Source organism: Armigeres subalbatus, chromosome 3 (assembly GCF_024139115.2).
Source record: "Armigeres subalbatus isolate Guangzhou_Male chromosome 3, GZ_Asu_2, whole genome shotgun sequence".
In the NCBI taxonomy this organism is placed as follows: Eukaryota; Metazoa; Arthropoda; class Insecta; order Diptera; family Culicidae; genus Armigeres; species Armigeres subalbatus.
The window spans coordinates 223,055,642-223,074,839 of NC_085141.1; the positions used below are offsets into that span (position 1 = coordinate 223,055,642).

Consider the following 19,198-nt stretch of genomic DNA (forward strand, 5'->3'; position numbering starts at 1 on the left):
ATGCCATCACCAACCCAGCTACCCAAACGACTACCAGAACCACAAAGCACGAGTAGACCCTCATCAATGTATTGTATCGTCTCTCTCTAAGACCAAATGGACAAATAAATAGCTAGCATGTAATAAGACGGTAGTTCAATTCTTTAGGAACTCGTTATTAGTCTTCTTTCGATAACAGTTACCTTTATCCTACTCAAATAAAGATTAAAAATACCTAAATAAAGATTAAAAAAAATATATATATATCCTACTCAACGGAACGGTGAACAATTTCAAGTTAGGTTCCTGCTCAGATGAGTAAACGGAGTGTTTGATCGTTTGATCAACAGTGCTATTTTGAATAGACGACCCGTGATCAGCACAACTGCTTCCTGTTTAAATATATTTCCGTCGGAGCAGCCGAGGGGCTACAAGCATTTAATTCCTCGATGCGAGTGCGAAGTTAGATTGAATGTAGAGTAGACACCAACACATAACTGTGGGGAATAAAGTGAGTCTGGAAAAAGCATTTGCATTTGTTGGTTACATTGATGGATAAAGTGGTACGTATTTCTTATTTTATGATAAAAATAATGAAATAAACTTAAATATTTAAAAATGACAATAATAGAAAAAATGATAACGAATTTGAAATTCAATTGTAGTAGGCATTTGAAATGCCAGCATACTAAGAAGCTAATGAGAATAAATTTGAAATTCAATCTCAGTAGGCTGACAGAGAATTCTAGATTATTCGAACGGTGAAAATAAACGATCATTCAGTGTTCTGTTTTTGAGGCGTGAACATGCGAATTATCCTTCGGTGTTATGCGCTTATTTCGTTAGTAAAAGGCAAATCGGAAGACGGATTTGCTTGGCTACGACAATAACCAGTTCTTATTTTCTTGTGACCCGGTGACCTACTACAAGGGCCTGCCGTTTACTTAATGCAATCTGTGCATATGTCGCAAATTATGGCAAACTGTACGCGAAACTAATGCAAGATTGCAATAAAATGTTGCAATCTCTGGTTGAGTGCAGGATCATGAATTCGTTTATGATCTTGATCTTCAGTGAGGAAAACCGATAAAAATTTCAGTTTATGGGCGCTAGAATGCCAGTGTTCGGAATGTGAGTCATGTTCGGGATTTGATCAAAACGGTATATGTTAGGTTGTACAAAAAGTCTATTTTATTTTCTCATTTCAACTAAGCACGTACATAACAATTATTCGTATGTTTGTGAGCAAATTTGTTTCTATATAGGTATGCACAGGTAAACACAAACCTATTTGTTCTTTTCGTTTCAATTAAAACAAATTCAACTGGTTTCTATTGTGTATACACAAATATGTTTCATCTTAAAATTATAGACGGTATTCGATGTACTTAGAGTTTTCATTCTTAACAAATGTAAAACTTTCGCATGTTGCATATCCACGTTCATTGCAGGGTAACGACAAGCGGATGGAATCCCGTTCCAGATACAGGCTCATAACCCTATAATAGCAAAATTGATTTGCCAATACTGCACAGTAATTATTCGTGCTTGTTCTGGAATTTACAATGCAGCCGGTTAAAACTGAGCTCAACGATGAACTTGCCGATGTAGATGGTTGTGTCGAAGTGATATTGCCTGTTGGATCCCTAGTTGACGTTTTTCCGTGATCTTGGTCAGCACATGAAGACTGATTTTATAAACTGGAAATAAGAAAAACATTTACAATTGTAATCTTAGTCTAAAGATTTTTCCAAACCAACCTCTGTCATTCCCATGCTAATCACACCATCCTGATTGGTATCTTTTGCTTTAAACAGTTCAAAGGCCATCGTTAGGTGTAGAATGGCCGAAATAAAGTCCGACAGTCTTAGAGTGCCGTCCCTCCTCATATACCTGGAAACCAAATGATGCATGATCTGTAGAGCTGCCATAATATTATACCTTTCATTAGCTTACCTTAGTATTAGAATAGATAGGATGTCCGTACTCAACTGGAACCCGACATCGTACAATGCATCGCGGAATCGCTCTGCCCGTAGTATGCCGGACTTCTCTTTGGTGTGCATTTTGAAAACGCCCCACCAAGTCTTTAAATTCACCATAAACTTATTGAAATCGTTGAAGTTGATTCGACCACGGTTGGTTTTCTGGAAGAAGACAAATCTTAATTTTTCGGTATTGCGAGGCTAATGCTGCTTGAACCTACGTCCATTAGACAGACGACTTGTCGACACACTTCCAAACTGGCACAACTTCGAATGTAATCGTTGGGAAGACATGCTTCTAACAGCTCTTGCAGGTCGAAACAGTTCAGGGTCCTGAAATTGAAGGGTAAAAAATAATAAAGTGTTTTTTCTATGCCTATTAGTAAGATACTGAGCTTTTTCATTTAATGAAGAGTATCTTGATGTCAAAGTTCGTCATAGAGGGACCCCAAGCAAATATGTGTACCATGGTCCTCTGAAGATTTGGGAGTTGATATCATGCAAGCCAGCCTTGAAAAAACAAGCATCGAACAATCAACAAGAGAGTACGGATCGGCAAAGACCTTAGCAACGAAAAGGGACTAGCATTTGGGAGCTCGATTTCGTGGAACTGCAAATCTCTCAACATTAAGGGGAACATACGCAATGCGTATGACGCATACTCATCGATGTGCTGAAGGATCACAGATTCGGTATTGGAGCGGTACAGGAGATATGTTGGAAGAAATCAATGATGCGAACGTTTAAAGGTAATCATACCATTTACCGGTGCTGCGGGCGCACTCACGAGCTGGGAACAGATTTCATGCAGAGTCGCGTGATTGAATGGTGACCGATGAGTGAGAGAATGTGCAAGTTGAAGATCAAAAGCCAGTTCTTCAACTTCAGCATAATCAACATCCATAGCCCACACTTCGGAAGCACAGATGATGATAAGGGCATATTCTGTTTGGACCGGCTATTGGAAAGTTCTACGCTAACCGGCTGACGAACAAAAACGGTCTACGACTATTCAATTGATTTTGCCGCTTCCAATAATCTGGCAAATCGCAGAACCTACTACCAGCACTGTCGTATCGGTACACCTGGAGATCACCACTGAAGGCAGAATAAAGCCCCAAACGCAATACAACGGAACGGCGACGGAAACGGCAAATTTGACAGAAAATATATGGGCTAACTGTCAAATTTTCCGTTTCCATCGCCGTTCCGTTGTATTGCGTTTGGGGCTTAACGAATCGATCACACTCTGAATGCTAGACTGCACTTTTTCGACATAATCAACGTCAGAACCAATCATGACGCTGACCTTGACCCCTATCAGGTGGTGGTTGAACTGCACTCAAAACTATCCGTCATCGACAATGTTCAGTACCAACAGACGCGTCGGTACGACTTAGAACAGTGATGCTCAGCATTTTGAGCGTTTTTTCCTTAATTTGTTTCTCACACAATAAAAATGAGCTTTGAACATATTAGTAAGTACTATCAGCTGAGTGTTTTAAAACGAATATTGGCATTCAAATCACTCCGTACAAAATAATCAAAGCTAAAAAAGGGGCGGCCCGCGGGCCGTACTGTAACTTCACTTTGATCAAGTCGTACGGAGTTATTAAAAATCAATATCTGTTTTAATACAATCAGCTGGTAGATATATTTAAAAACTTTCGTCCAAGTACTAATTTGTATGATAAAAGCACATTTGTATTGTGTAAGAAGCAAATTAAAGAAACCCTTCTTGAGGACTGCTGGAGTGCAGATGGAGCAGCAATCATCGACGCAGCACAGATCAATGTCGGGTATGTGGGACGAAGTTCACGAAACGAGTGGTTCGACGAAGAGTACAGACAAATTCTGGAGGAGAATTACAAGGAGCAGAAGGTCACGCTGCAACAAGGGACCTAGCAGAACGTGGAACGCTATAGACGGAAACGGAGACAACAGACCCGCCTCTTCTAGGAGAAGATATGCCGCCTCGAAGAAGCGTAGTGTTAGGAGATGGCACAGCAGTACCGTTCATAAAACACACGCAAGTTCTATTAGAAGCTCAACGTATCCCGCACAGGCTTCGTGCCGCGAGCCGAAATGTGCAGGGATAAGAATGAGAGCATCTTGGCGGACGAACGTGAGATGATCGAAAAGTAGGAAGAAGAACACTGTAATGGCAGTGAGAGTGGAGACAGTGGAGAAAGACTACGCAGACGATGGAAACCAACCTGTTCCCACTTTGAGGAAAGGGAAGGGAAGTATGCTATCCAACATCCAACTATCTGTTTATCGATTTCAAGGCGGCATATGACAGTATAGACTGCGTAGAGCTTTGGAAAATAATGAACAAGAACACACGCAGAAAAAACTCTTGTAAATCTAATAATATTTGATGTAAATTCAACAAGAATTTCGCATTGTTTTGGCGGTAATAAGAAATTCTTTTTGTTTTCATAATCTAGTAAAAAATCGTATTGTTGAAATTAAAAGAAAATATGTTTGAATTTATATAGATATTTGATGGTTTGAATCTGAACTGCAGTAACGCTGTAACGTCAAGTTAACCATGAACATTATTGTTATTTTAATAAGAGATATTTTATTGTTTCAATTTGCTTCATCATAGAAAATACAATCAGAATATTGTTGTTTTAATTGTATATTTATTATATTTATTTGAAATTTAATTTTTGAAATAAAAATAAATTCAATTTAATTTCAGCTTTTTCTTTCAAATTCAAACTTTACTGACTGAAGCCCCAAGCACAATTTTAGCGGAACGGAAACGACAAATTTGACAGAAAATATATGGGATGTCACATTTGCCGTTTCCGTTGCCGTTCCGTTGACATTGTGTTCGGGGCTTGAAAAGCATTATACATATTGTTACGAATATATTTGTTCTTTTGGGAAAAATATGTATATTTTACTCACAAGATAATCACGATTAGCTGTAATATATTATCAAATAGCCAGATATAGGTGTGCCCGATCATCATGTAGAACTTTCTCTAGTCGATTCTCCTGCATCAACGATATTGTTGCCTCCGCATAAATTGTGTGATGAAAGGGATGCTTCCGTTTCCTTCGATTGAATGTTCTGAGAAGGTAGAAGTAGCAGACGCAACCTGTTCCGGTAGTACCGTTATCCTTGGTGAAATCATAAGACCAGTAGTGCATGGGAGCAGCAAAAGCGTACATTGGTCGACCGTCCGGAACGGGAAGGTGCATCGGTGCACTTACCATTCATCTTTAGTTCGCGAATGTTTGCCTTATCGGTGGTGGTGGTAGATCCCAAGTAGTTTCCAGTGGGTGGTATCTGTATGTACTATGTATATACATAAATGAATAAATATGTCTTATGAATAAAATAAAATAATAGCTCTAACTGAAAGTGATTACAAATCAAATTGAAATTGCAACGAATTGCGTTGATCATGCATAGTAACTGAAACCATTTCATCAGATTTGTTTTCACGATTGTCATTAAAAAGTACTTACCATTGAACTATTATGGATCAGGATCTTTCGATAGAGCCGACGGATCTCTCTTGCTCTAGTTTTCTGAGGTTTTGATGAATACATATATACTCCAGCCAAAATGTACACATTCATCGTTGTACTGTAATAAAATAAAGAAATATTGTCTTATTTTGAGAAATTACTAATCTGTGAGAGCTCGCAACAGAAAACATAGTTTCAAAGCTCTTGAACGTAGAAAAATTGTTCCTTTCAATAGCATCTATGAAGGTTTAACATAATTTACTTACGTGAATATTTGATTAAACTCACAAATTTCTGAAATAAATCAAATTTAAAATTCACAAAATTTAAACAAACTTTTCTCGCGTACGTACAAGAGAAATGACAGATAAGTTGTTTTATTTTTTTTCTGGATGCGTTACTCTATAAGTAATACCGTTACATGTGGTTTTTGCCCAGGGTGACAACAAGTAACTACACATTAATTTAAAAAGAAACTTGTTTGGAATAAAAATAAATTTTATTGTTTTAAAAATATTATTATTGTAAATTGGATTTTTAAAACAAACATCATTTTAGGTAGAATTAATGGAAACTAATATTATGAAATCAATAAAAACAGATATGAATCCAAAAAACTTTGATCACTTAAATACAACAAACTATTTTATAGTTTCAATTGAAATGAATTTCTGTCCGTGCAGCTTTCACGGACAGTATACAAAACTGATCAAAGAAGCGATGGATGGTGTGCAAAACTGTGTCAAGATTTCGGGCGAACCCTCTCGTTCGTTCGAATCCCGCCGGGGACTACGAGGTAATAGACTTTTGTGCCTGTTGTTCAATATTACGATAGAAGGTGTCATATGGTGTAACGGTTAGAATTTTGTAAATATTAAATGTGTTCCTGTATATATGTGAATGGGCGAAAATGCCATTCAAAATAATTAAATGTTTAACTGTCCCTTAGCATAAGCAATAAGCCATAAATTTTTGCCCAATCTTTCCTTGGGCGAGTTTATTTGTCGCCTTGAAAGGTTGAAAAGGGACGGCAGCAGGTCCAGCGCATCGAGTTATCCTTCGGAATTGTGCAATCACGAATGTGCACGAAGAACTTTCGGGAAATGGCGAATCTCAGGATTGTCCGGGATTCGCTTTCCTTAATCTGAGGAAACATAGATTCTGCCATTTCGTCTGTGAACAGCCTGTGTATAGGAAGTGTGCGCGTTTGTTAGTTTATTCGTTTTTTGTAATAAGTATGTTTAACAGAGTGACGTTAAGTGCATAAAATTAATTGAATATTTTTCGTCCTTAGATTAGAAGTAAAGTGTGCGTAGTAAGGATTTGTGTGCGATAATTAAATTAAAGCCAACTATATAAGGTAATGAGCTCGATATGTGCTGTACTGTGCTTGTGCTTAGTGTTCTGTTTAGCCGTTTTGGTTATTGAATTCGCAGCAACCGTACTCGTACCCAAGCGTGCGAGTTCCTTCCACTCCACGGACGAAAGCCTTCCCAGCAACCGTCTGCCCGTCGACAAATCGTCCGGGCGAGGCTTGGGGGACCTCATCGTGGACAGGTCCAGATATCGGTCCGTTTCATTGTACCGCCAACCGCCATCACAAGCTGCCACCGCGTGTCGCCATCACCGCTGTTTTTTCGCGTGTCGCCTCCACCGCGGTTAGCTCTCTTTTTTGCAAATTGAATCTCTTTCGGATGTTTGATTTGTCCAATCTCCACATGTGCTTTACTGTTGTATATCCACAGTCAAGCGAGTGCACATTGTTTATTAAACGAGAGGATCGCACTCCATGCCCCCCAGCAACGGACTGGGCGGGATGGTATAGAATGCGGAGGTTGGTACTCGGATTCTGATGGCTTTTCCGCAAACGAGACCTTTAAGTGGTATTGTTGTGTAGGGGCTATCACGCCTATCTAGAGAGTAGGAGGTTGAGGGTTCGAGTCCCTCCAAGACACGTGGATTCTTTTTCGCAAATTTCATATCAATTTGTCCATTTCGAAACATATGCTGTGCATATGCACAGCCAAGATATTTAACAAAAAATGGTTTTCGTACGGCCGAGTTGCCGAATAATATGCAATTAATTGATTTCTATGTGTTTTACGTCACTTCGCGTTTGTTTGTTTCGAGTCCCGTTCTCCACCATATGGGAGTGTGACGTAGTGGGCAGTTCACCTTCTATCTTTTGTTTGCTGCACGACGATCGGTGGATATCCGATGATGAGATGTTGCAAGCAGCATAACCTGTAGCGTCGCTCTTGAGTATGGGTGGTTCCCTTACCGAATTCTCTGAGTGCCTTCTTGTTGTATGAGGACGTTGCGATAATTAGTGTAAACCCGTTCGGTCGTTGGTTCGCTAGCTAGTTTAAACGATCCGTAAAATTCCTTTCGAGGAGATTAAATGGACTCGCCCTAAGGAGCGTCTCGTCCGGGCAATAAATCTGCACACGTGGTCTCCCCAGTGGAGTTGCGCTTAAGTCACGTGTTTATGTACGGATCGCTCCGTGCCGGCTACAAATGGCGCCCAACGTGGGGCTGAAACGATCCGTAAAATTCCTTTCGAGGAGAATAAATGGACTCGCCCTAAGGAGAGTCTCGTCCGGGCAATTAATCAGCACACGTGGTCTCCCCAGTGGAGTGGCGCTTAAGCCACGTGTTTAAGGGCGGATCGGCCCTGCTAGCTTCAATGAGAGTAACAGATGGGGTTTGAAACGTGAGACAACAAAAGTGGGACTGGTGGTGAATGCTTCGAAGACAAAGTACGTAGCAGGGTGGTAAAAACCGGGGTGACATTGCGCATCTCGAATCGAATCACTCGATTCGTACGTTTTGCATTCGTTTCAAAAAAATTGCGGCATTATGTATTTCGTTCGACTTCATTCAGTCGCAGTACAAGATTTCGAATGGTGGTGTACTAGCTCAATCGAGTATGTTCTGTCAAACGAAATGTAAACAGAGAGAATGAGAGATAGCTGTCTCCGTGTTTATCATGCCGCCCGCTGGAGAGACAACCTTCAGCGCATTGCGAATGTGAGTATACAAAGAGAATAAGAGTAATTTCATCTGCGTGTAGCATGTTGCCTGTTGGAAAGGCATCCTTCATGGCATGAATTGGCAGTTAATTTATGAACAAGCAAATCGTGCTCAATGACTATAAAAGCAATATTATTTATTGAGCTGTTGAAACCGATTAAAACATTATTAAAACAAACATGTCGTATCGATGTTTTATAAATTGAGATATAGTTACGACACAAATTATAAGTTTTATTATTCGGCAACTCGGCCGTACGAAAACCATTTTGTTTTTGTTAAATGTCTTGGCTGTGCATGGCTTTGCTAAAGCATTTGTTTAGTTTGATTGCTCTAATTGTAATCAAGTGTCGGTCTTCCACCGTCATTAGTCGTCTGAGTACACGCGACCGCATGCGTAGAGCAATCAAACTCATCAAATGCTTTAGCATTTATTATATTTATTCGAGTTTATGCCACAGATCCAATTTTGAGCTAAATAATTTGAAGCTAAAAAAGGATTCGATAATAAATTACTTTGATGTTTCCATGTGTTAGTTAGATGCACTTGGGTCATCTCTTGCGCGTTTTTTTATTTAACTCAACTATTTTTACGTAGATTTTGGAATATATACGTTTTTACGCAGATTTACCCCATAGATTTTTCACACGGTTTATCGAAATCGTCAAGAAATACGTGAAAACTGCAAAAAAAAAACGATTTAAGTTGAAGTCGTTTTTACGAGGATGTCGGGATTATTAGAGATTGCATATTGTCTGGAAACTATAAAAGTAGGTATACTAATGATATTCTTTCCTTCAAGATACAATGATGAAACATTTATACTCTTCCCGTAAAGAAATAATAACAAATATAATGAAAAACTTTCAGCAAGAAATGACTCTCGAACAACATTCGAAAGCTATAAAGGTGACGAGTGATTTTCATTCGACTTGAGTCGTTTTTCAGTGTGCTATCGAGTCTCCATAATGCCAAAACATCTCGTTATTCTTGTACCTCCTCGAGCATACTCGAACGATGAGTCGTTTTCGAGATCGAATCGAAAGCCGTAATGCCAAACATGTTCGACTCGATAGAATTACGTTCGAATCGAGATGCACAATGCCACCCCGGGTGCGACAGGGCACGCCTGGGAGACAGTGTTACGGCAGACTAGGATACTTTCGAGGTGGTCGAGGATGACTGGGGACCTCCTTAGCCGTGTGGTAAGATGCGCGGCTACAAAGCAAGACCATGCTGAGGGTGGCTGGGTTCGATTCCCGGTGCCGGTCTAGGCAATTTTCGGTTTGGAAATTGTCTCGACTTCCCTGGGCATAAAAGTATCATCGTGTTAGCCTCATGATATACGAATGCAGAAATGGTAACTTGGCTTAGAAACCTCGCAGTTAATAACTGTGGAAGTGCTTAATGAACACTAAGTTGCGAGGCGGCAATGTCCCAGTGGGGGATGTAATGCCAATGAAGAAGAAAGAAGAAGAAGAGGATGATGAAGAAGAAACTGCGGCCAAGAAAGATTCAAACCGAAACCAAATGTATCATGTACCAAACGCTCATAAGACCGGTGGTCCTCTATGGTCATAAGACCTGAGACATAAGACCATGTTCGAGGAGGACTTGGGGTATTCGAGAGACGCGTGCTTAGATCCATCTTCGGCGATGTGCAAGAGAACGGCGTTGAAGAATAAACCACGAACTCGCCCAACTCTACGGAGAACCCAGTGTTCATAAGATTGCAAAAGCTGGAAGGATACGATGGGCGAGACAAGTTGCAAGAATGCCGGATAGCAAGGGATTGGACCTAACCAAGGTTCAAAACCAAAAATGTCATTTGGTCTCACGCCAATTTGAATTAGATGGTTAAACTAAATCAACTTACCGCTGATCGTCTGCCAACTGCATAAATACTGGTTCGTACTGGGCTGTGCTGGTCGCTGCACTAACATTGTTGTTGGCTGAATCCATTGATATTTTGGCGTTTGAATTCAGCAGCGGGAATGGATCCAACAATAGCATGGTCTGCGTTTCCAGCAGCGATAACCGTATCGTTGTCCCCAGGACTCGAACACTGAATGACGCTTCTTCGGCGGGTTCAAACGTCGTAGCCATAATCAGGTAGCGCCCGGGATCTAACGAACATCGATGGCTGATCTGACGTGAGTTGGTATACTGTGAATTGACTAAGCTTTTATGTTTCTTGAAGAAGTTCTTCGATAGGCACCCGTTGATGTTTTGAACTAAAATTTATAAAAATAAAGTAAATAAGTTCTGGGCTTTGATAATAAATATCGAGTAATGTCTACCGTTATTGAGGTTGTACACAGTGAATCCAATCACCTTCGGTTCCAGCACACTGTGCTGGTTAACCGAGACTATCACATCCTCTTTTTCGCTTAGGAAGAGCTGCAACTGTGGGTTGATGTGGAATGAGTCGGGATTGTTACGGCAACCGCCAGCGGTTACACCACGCTTCCACGCACCCTGATAGAGACGCATCAACCAGCGTCGGTTCTTATCGGCTAACTGAGGCTCGTCTCGGGCAGTATCCGAGTCCAGGTGGACACATTCCAAATGACTAAAGGTTTGGGTCATGTCAAAGAACGACATCCAGAACTCGCCGACGTCCAACTGCTCGATGAGACGATTCCGTTCGTTCATGGGGACGCGCTCCCATGAGCTCGAGAAGGACGACCAGTCTCCGTTGAAGGTGGCGGATTTGTTTAGGGTTTGCGATACAGGATTCCGAAGTCGTACCAGCTGGACGGTGTCCCCCATGATTGTTTCAGCCTAGAATTAAATAATGCGCTACATTTATTGCATTTCCATACATATAAGCACAGCATCACAAATATTATAATTATCCACATTTAGTTGGTGCAAAATTTATTGATAGGGCACAAACCAGATATCAAAATCCTAGTTTGGAGTTTCAAAAGATAATATCTACCTTGTCTAGAGAGCACAACCGATAGTTAATGCCAACGTGTACTCCGTTCGGCAAAGCTTCGGTTTGATTCCGGATTTGCGTCGCGGTCCCGTTGTTGACTGTGCAGGTCACTATGCTGGTCGTGTCCAGTAGCGAGTGGAGAAGGGGAGGTCGTATCAGAATATTGCCATCCGTCTTGATCGATATCGATTCGGTGATGCCTCCTGTGAGATCCGCCAGGCCGTCCAGCAGCGTACCGTATTTTAAAGCTTCGTAGGACCCGTGTAATCTACAAGGAATGATTTTTTATTTAAATAATTACCAGCGTGGAATAAATCCGTATCTACTTGGCATAGGCTTTCTCCAGCAGGCCCGGCCAGAAGGAGTTTGAGTTCTGGGCTTGCAAGAACGCCAGCTTTCCGTTGATTGTTGGTAATCTATCGTCGACTAGAACTTCCAACCACTCACCGCACCACCACAGTCGGAAGCGAAACATCCCATAGTATGGCTTCTCGAAGTTTTGATCTGCTGGAACGACTCGATAGAAGAGCCCCTTCGAAAGGTAGAGCACACCCAGGCAGCTCACGAGCCATCGGTCCCCCATTTTACCCGGCACAATGTCGAACTGTGCCGTGGAATCATTAACGAACACCGGACTTTGGGTGATTTCGTGCGGCCGTTTCCATTGAAATGTGAAGGGCGGGGTCTGATGGTAAAAAACCGACGACTGCGTCGCCGGAAAGTCTTCGTCTTCCCAGAGGACATTTTTTTGCTTACATTCTGCCTTTATTCGTTCATAGGAGGAAGTCATGGTTTCGAAAAGTGTTCCGTTAATTGCGTTGCGCTGTTGGGCTATGGAGCGGATGTGAAGGCTTTCTGTTGCCGCAGACGATCATCTCATCTCGTTAGTAGGAAAATGTAATCACTGGGTACGGCACGGTATGGCACCTTGTGTGCGTCTCAATTCTGTAGAAGATAGAGAGAAGGCGATAATATAATTAGTGATAGTTTATTATAGATTTTATATGCGTCGTGTTGCGTTGCAGCTGATTGTTTTATTGTTCTCGTTACGTAGTTACTCATCTAGCAGTTATTCTATAAAACATCGTTCAAGTGATTAATGATTTTTTACTATGTTTTATTACACATAAGACTAATGCGTATTTAATATATGGATTATTTATGTAAAGCATGAGATCAGGTCTTAACCTGATTTAGATTAGGACAGTCATATTTAATTCGCTGCTTTATCTATAGCATAGCTAATGAATTTATCGCAAATTATCCGGTTAAAAAAAATCGCCTAATTTCATACTGTTCGTTAAATTCAACAGAAATTTCAAATGTGTCTAATAGGTCCCAACGCAGGGTGTTAAGTTTGATTACCAAACCCAATTTTTGCTTTTGTTGATGCACATGGTAAGAGATTTGGGCCAGACAATCTAAATCTAAAATACCTATTCCATCACCTAATTCGAAGTCATTTAGGTGTATCATGACAATAAGCTCTCACAAAAACCTGCGGTTTGGTAACGGAGATTCGCATAGAACAAGATATATCGGGACCGATTTGCGATTTGGGAGTAACTTATTTTGTAAACAAAAATTGGGAGTTGAATTCCTGCTAAAGCAAGCATTTCATGAGAAAACCACGGTATGAATCCGAATTATCTTAGATGACGATTGACTACAAGGACAAGGACATATGTCACAGAATGTTGCAACACCGCACGAGGGCGAACGAGGCACGATACAAACGAGCAAGGAACAAAACTCGAGTTTTCGGGGAGATAGCGCCATCAGGATGAATGAGACCATGAAGGAACGGAGCAACTGTACAATGCTGAGAACGCACGAAAATTCTATGAGAAACTAAACCGTTCTTGTGAGGGCCACATACCACAGCGTGTGGAAGGACATGAACAGGAAACTTTTTACAAATGAGCGAGAGATAATCCTGAACGGTGCTCTACGAAGAGCACCTACCTGAATGGCGATGAAGCAGACAACGATGGCGATATGGCGACGAACCTGCGAGCACATGCGCAGGACACGTTATCACGTTATCCGGAAAGAAAGAAAAGAAAAGAGTTCGCCAGCAATATCAAGCGGGCCTAATGTGCGGCGAACGCTCTGCCAAAGACCAGGTGTTTGCAGAAATGCCGCGAATACAACGAGCCCAGTGACATTGCCCACTCATTATCGGCTTCAAAGCCACATATGATACAATCGATCGAGATAAGGAAAAAACGGATTCCCGGGAAAACTGATCCGGTTGATAGTTTATTATAGATTTTATATGCGTCGTGTTGCACATAAACGGTTCGAACATGTTCCACAAGTGACGTTTACTACTCAAAAAGTAGTTAACTAGAACTTGCTTTTTTTATTCATACGGCCCATTTAGTCGCCAAAGCAAACTCGTCGATCGATCCATGTCTGATCATTTCGAACAAGGATATAGCTAAGAAACATATGATATCAGGGTGACCACTTAACTTTCATTTTGAAACTCCCGCATATTTCCCGACTTTTGCCTGATATTTTTTTTTCAATTCCCGATATAATTTTGAAGATTTCAATTAAAAATTTCTATTCTAATTTCAAAAAAATATCGTGAATGATTATATTTTATTCTAAAAATGGCAACCGTCTCTACTCGTCGTCAACCGACGAGTTTAGTATTTTCCATTTAATTCCACTACGATTTTTTATCTTTGCAGATACGTATTTCGACTTCAACTGTGAGGCCGTCTTCAGTGTCTCGTACTTGACTCAACTTGCCAAGTATTTTGTCCACTACCTCAGCGGTTCTCAACCTTTTTCTTGAGAGGTACCCCTTGGAACTTTTGCATTAATTGAGGTACCCCCTCTTGAAAGTAAGCTTCCAAGCCTCTTGAAAGAATAATTCTGAGCCCTATGAAGGGAGGCTTCCGAGCCTCTTGAAAGGAGCCTCTGAATCTCTTGAAAGTAGGCTTCCGCAGCTCTTGATAAGAGGCTTTCGAGCATCTTGAATGATGGCATCTTAAATGATGAGGCTTCTGAGCCTGTTGAAAGTATGTTTCCAAGCCTCTTGCAAGAAGAATTCCGAGCTTCTTGAATTTAAGCTTTCAAAGGTCTTAAAGAGAGGCTTCCGATTCACTTGTGGGTAGGCTTTCTAGCCTCTGAAAGGAGCCGTCCTAGCTTTTTGAAAAAAGGTTTTTTGCCCTCCTCTAGTAGGCTTCCGAGCCTCTTGAAAGGAAGCTTCCGAGCCTCTTGAAAGGAGGCTTCCGAGCCTCTTGAAAGGAGGCTTCCGAGCCTCTTGAAAGGAGGCTTCCGAGCTTTTGAAAGGAGGCTTGAGCCTCTTGAAAGGAGGCTTTGAGCCTCTTGAAAGAAGGCTTCCGAGCCTCTTGAAAGGAGGCTTCCGAGCCTCTTGAAAGGAGGCTTCTGAGCCTCTTGAAAGGAGGCTTGAGCCTCTTGAAAGGAGGCTTCTGAGCCTCTTGAAAGGAGGCTTCTGAGCCTCTTGAAAGGAGGCTGCTGAGCCTCTTGAAAGGCGGCTTCTGAGCCCCGTGAAAGGAGGCTTCTGAGCCTCTTGAAAGGAGGCTTCTGAGCCTCTTGAAAGGAGGCTTGAGCCTCTTGAAAGGAGGCTTCTGAGCCTCTTGAAAGGAGGCTTCCTGAGCCTCTTGAAAGGAGGCTTCCGAGCCTCTTGAAAGGAGGCTTCTGAGCCTCTTGAAAGGAGGCTTCTGAGCCTCTTGAAAGGAGGCTTCTGAGCCTCTTGAAAGGAGGCTCTGAGCCTCTTGAAAGGAGGCTTCTGAGCCTATTGAAAGGAGGCTCTGAGCCTCTTGAAAGGAGGCTTCTGAGCCTCTTGAAAGGAGGCTTCCTGAGCCTCTTGAAAGGAGGCCTGAGCCTCTTGAAAGGAGGCTTCTGAGCCTCTTGAAAGGAGGCTTCTGAGCCTCTTGAAAGGAGGCTTCTGAGCCTCTTGAAAGGAGGCTTCTGAGCCTCTTGAAAGGAGGCTTCTGAGCCTCTTGAAAGGAGGCTTCCGAGCCTCTTGAAAGGAGGGTTCCGAGCCTCTTGAAAGGAGGCTTCCGAGCCTCTTGAAAGGAGGCTTCCGAGCCTCGTGAAAGGAGGCTTCCGAGCTTTTTGAAAAAAAAAAAACTTCCGATCTTCTTGAAAGGATCAATCCGAGCTTTTTGAAAAGAGGCTTCTGACTCTCTTAAAATGAGGCTTCCGAGCCACTTGGAAGGAGACATAGGGCTCTTGAAAAGGAGGCTTCCGAACCTTCCCTAGCAGCACGCGTGTTCCACATGTGGGTTACGAGTTGCTGCAAACATTTTTACTGACATGTGCTGCTCGGGTTTTGCAAGAAGGATTCTGAACATCTTGAAAGGAGTCATTCGAGCTGCTCTGAAGAAGGCTTCCGAGAAGTGTAGAAGGATGCTTCTAATCCTCTTGCAACGAAGCAACCGAGCTTTTCTAAAACAAAAACCTTCATGCCTCTGAAACGGAGGCTCCCGAACCTTTAGATTCTAGATTTTAATTCAAAAGCATGTTTCTATCATATTATTTAACATTTTGTTTAGATCAGGTAGATTGCATTTAAGATTTTTTAAATTTGATCATTCGACGTTTTATCCGTTTGATCTTTTGTTCCGCAGCCTCTCATACGCTTTTCTGGTTGAGGAGGGTGGGGTTCAATTGGCCTTGATTTACTGATCGCCATGCATAATATGTACAAGACAATGTTTTGAAATAAAAAAATTCACAATTATCGAAACTTTATCAATAAGCTCCGATTGGAATTGTAATACGGCCGTCATTATGCATTTTTTACGAGGTACCCCCTAGGGCCAGCAAAGGTACCACAAAAACATTGTCCGTCATTTCTCCATTATGACTCCATTATGAAAATATTGAAAAATTCGTTTTTGAGAAAATTGATTTTTAAGTTTTATTTTCAATGATTGAACTTTTTTACAGTGTAGGGTAAGACGGTATAATGCGCCCCCCTGGCCAAAACGCCCCTCTTTGATTTCTAGAAAACTATAACTAACTAAGGGTCAAAATCAGTTGGTACCTATAAATATTTGTAAAACCATCGTACTATGTGAATGTGGAAGTATTTTTGTATTACATAATGAAAATAATAGCAAAATACAAAAAGTGACAGTTTTGATGTAACTTTTCATGTTTGTTTGCTCAACATTCTGGAGCGACGCTAGCATACTGTCCGCAAAACTTGCACGGGAACACTCAGTTGGGCAACAAAATAACTTTTCTCAGTGGTTAATATGATATAAAATTGCTTCACTCTTCAAAAACGATTTTCGAAAATATGTTTTACTGGCCAAAACGCCCCAGTGTAGGCAGGACGATATGCCCTTACCAACTGGACACAAGCGCGGCGAGCTTGCAGCAGTTGCTTCCAAATTGTATGGAAATTATTGAAATGTAAATAAAACCTGATTAAATGGACCTATGTTGGTTTTTTAATGTCGAGCACATAAGGATTTGTAACCTTTTTATTATGGGATTGATGAAATACTAATGAAGGGCTATGGAACTTCTCTGGCTAAGGTGGGGCGTATTGCCCAGGCACCTTTTGAAATCCATTTTTCGCGACTTTTCAAAAAAGCATTATTACGTGTTATCTGTAATATTTTTATATGACTACTCACGGGCAATGCATTTGCGATTTCTTGCACTACTAAATAACACAAAGTTTGCATAAATTGCGATGAAAAGTAAAAAGTTATCGAGGTTTGGCCTTAGGCGGGGCATATTATACCGTCTTACCCTATATTTTTTTCACAGCCCCAGTGATTACTTAAACCTAGGATAGGATGTGCCAATTAGTCATTAAAAATCGTACCGATTTTCTGTCGAAATCGATTACTTCGATCAGCGGTATCACATTTTCAAAAGGGCAGTTTGTTGTTAGTTTGGCCGTGTTGCTGGAAAATTAAATACAAATTTATGACAGAAATCAAAAGTTTGTTTTTGATTTTTTTTGGGTGAAATGAATTTATGCCAGACTGTAAATGATGTATGCAAGATTCTCAAGGGTTATGCTTATTTAAAACACTGGATTAGAAGCATTATTAACCAACTTTTTGCCCAGTTCACTGTAAAACTCATCTAATTCCATGTTAAAATTGTTTCTGATAGTACGTAACATTTTTTATTATGAATAATGGAAGAAATGAACGAGAAAACATTATTTTTTTACATATATTATTTGGCGGATTTTGCCAAAAAAAATTTCGGAAGCACTGGCCACCACCTCGTCGAAGCAATCGACTAAGGAAACAACAAGGCAGTCGCAATTCAATTGTCACATCCTATCCTAGACTTAAACCATTGCCTAAGGCACCGAAACGATTTAAAAAAAAATCCCGAATTTTTCCCGCAGTTACAGCATAGAATTTCAATTCCCGCATATTTCCCACATTTCCCGATTTCTCGACACACTGGCTCTCCTGCGTATGGATAAACTTCGGTCCATACTAACTTAATACACTGACACTCTAAGCTTGAGTGAGGCTCTCATCATCGGCAAACTCTCTCCTCTCACCAACAACCATCAATAAGCTGGAAACGACATAAACAACCCACAGTCACACTCAACATTGGAGGACGGGACTCGAAATTACAAACAGATCGCGCTGTGACGTTAAAGACAATCAATTAACTAATTAGCTACATCTAAACAGATAACACTGAATCAACAATTTGACGCCACAATACACGGTTGGAGGCCGCATGTCTCCATCCTCGAATGCGCCCCACGCTCGCCAAGTCGTTTTGCACCTGGTCTGCCCACCTTGCTCGCTGTGCTCCACGCCGTCTAGTACCTGCCGGATCGGAAGCGAACATCATCTTTGCAGGGTTGCTGTCCGGCATTCTTGCAACATGTCCTGCGCATCGTACCTTTCCGGCTTTAGCTACCGGGTTCGCCGTAGAGCTGGGCGAGCTCGTGGTTCATTCTTCCCCAGCACACACCGTCTTCTTGCACGCCGCCGAAGATGGTCCAAAGTACCCGTCTCTCGAATACTCCAAGTGCTTGCAAGTCCTCCTCGAGCATTGTCCATGTTTCGTGTCCGTAGATGACTACTGGTCTTATTAGTGTCTTGTACATAACACATTTGGTGCAGTGGCGCACCACCAGTCCAACTTTTCATTTGCCGTACAGTAAAGATCTGGTCCGTTGTCGAGCGGCCGTCAACGAAGCCGGCTTGATAACTTCCCACGAACTCATTTACTAATGGTGACAGACGACGGAAGATGATCTGGGATATCACTTTGTAGACGGCATTAAGGATGGTGATCGCTCAAAAGTTCTCACACTCCAGCTTGTCGCAATTCTTGTAGATGGGGCATATAAACCCTTCCTTCCACTCATCCAGTGGCTGTTCAGTTTCCCAGATTCTGACTATCAATTTGTGCAGAAAAGTGGCTAGTTTTTCCGGGCCCATCTTGATGAGCTCAGCTCCGATACCATCCTTACCAGCTGCTTTATTGGTCTTTAACTGTTGGATGGTATCTTTAACTTCCCTCAAGGTGGGGTCTGATTGGCTTTCATCGTCCGCTGAACTGACGTAGTCATCTCCTCCGCTCCCTTGACTTTCACTGCCTGTACTCTCAGCGCAATTCAAATGTTCCTAGTAGTGCTGCTTCCACCTTTTTCCCATCCTTATCCCGGCACATTTCAGCTCGCGGCACGAAGCATTTGCGGGATGCGTTGAGCTTCTGATAGAACTTGCGTGTTTCTTAAGAACGGCACAGCTGATCCATCTTTTCGCACTCCGC

At 41.6% G+C, this 19,198-nt stretch overlaps 1 protein-coding gene and 1 long non-coding RNA gene across 2 annotated transcripts in view; both read right to left on the reverse strand.

Moving 5' to 3' along the window:
* Positions 1 to 1,147: 1,147 nt before the first annotated feature.
* The window catches only part of LOC134220219 (calpain-C), a 99,154-nt gene continuing 81,103 nt past the window's right edge, over positions 1,148 to 19,198 (reverse strand). The window contains exons 3-10 of the mRNA XM_062699216.1: positions 11,761 to 12,379; positions 11,435 to 11,702; positions 10,791 to 11,274; positions 10,367 to 10,724; positions 2,186 to 2,297; positions 1,936 to 2,126; positions 1,740 to 1,872; positions 1,148 to 1,679 (exon numbers count right to left, since the gene is read on the reverse strand). Coding sequence (XP_062555200.1) covers positions 1,653 to 1,679; positions 1,740 to 1,872; positions 1,936 to 2,126; positions 2,186 to 2,297; positions 10,367 to 10,724; positions 10,791 to 11,274; positions 11,435 to 11,702; positions 11,761 to 12,224 — 2,037 coding nt within the window. The 5' untranslated portion in view covers positions 12,225 to 12,379 and the 3' untranslated portion in view covers positions 1,148 to 1,652. The remainder of the gene's footprint in view (positions 1,680 to 1,739; positions 1,873 to 1,935; positions 2,127 to 2,185; positions 2,298 to 10,366; positions 10,725 to 10,790; positions 11,275 to 11,434; positions 11,703 to 11,760; positions 12,380 to 19,198) is intronic.
* On the reverse strand, positions 4,850 to 5,842 carry LOC134220220 (uncharacterized). Its single transcript, XR_009981807.1, has 3 exons — positions 5,723 to 5,842; positions 5,454 to 5,574; positions 4,850 to 5,280 (listed from the first exon to the last, which is right to left on the reverse strand). It is a non-coding gene; the product is annotated as an uncharacterized LOC134220220 (long non-coding RNA).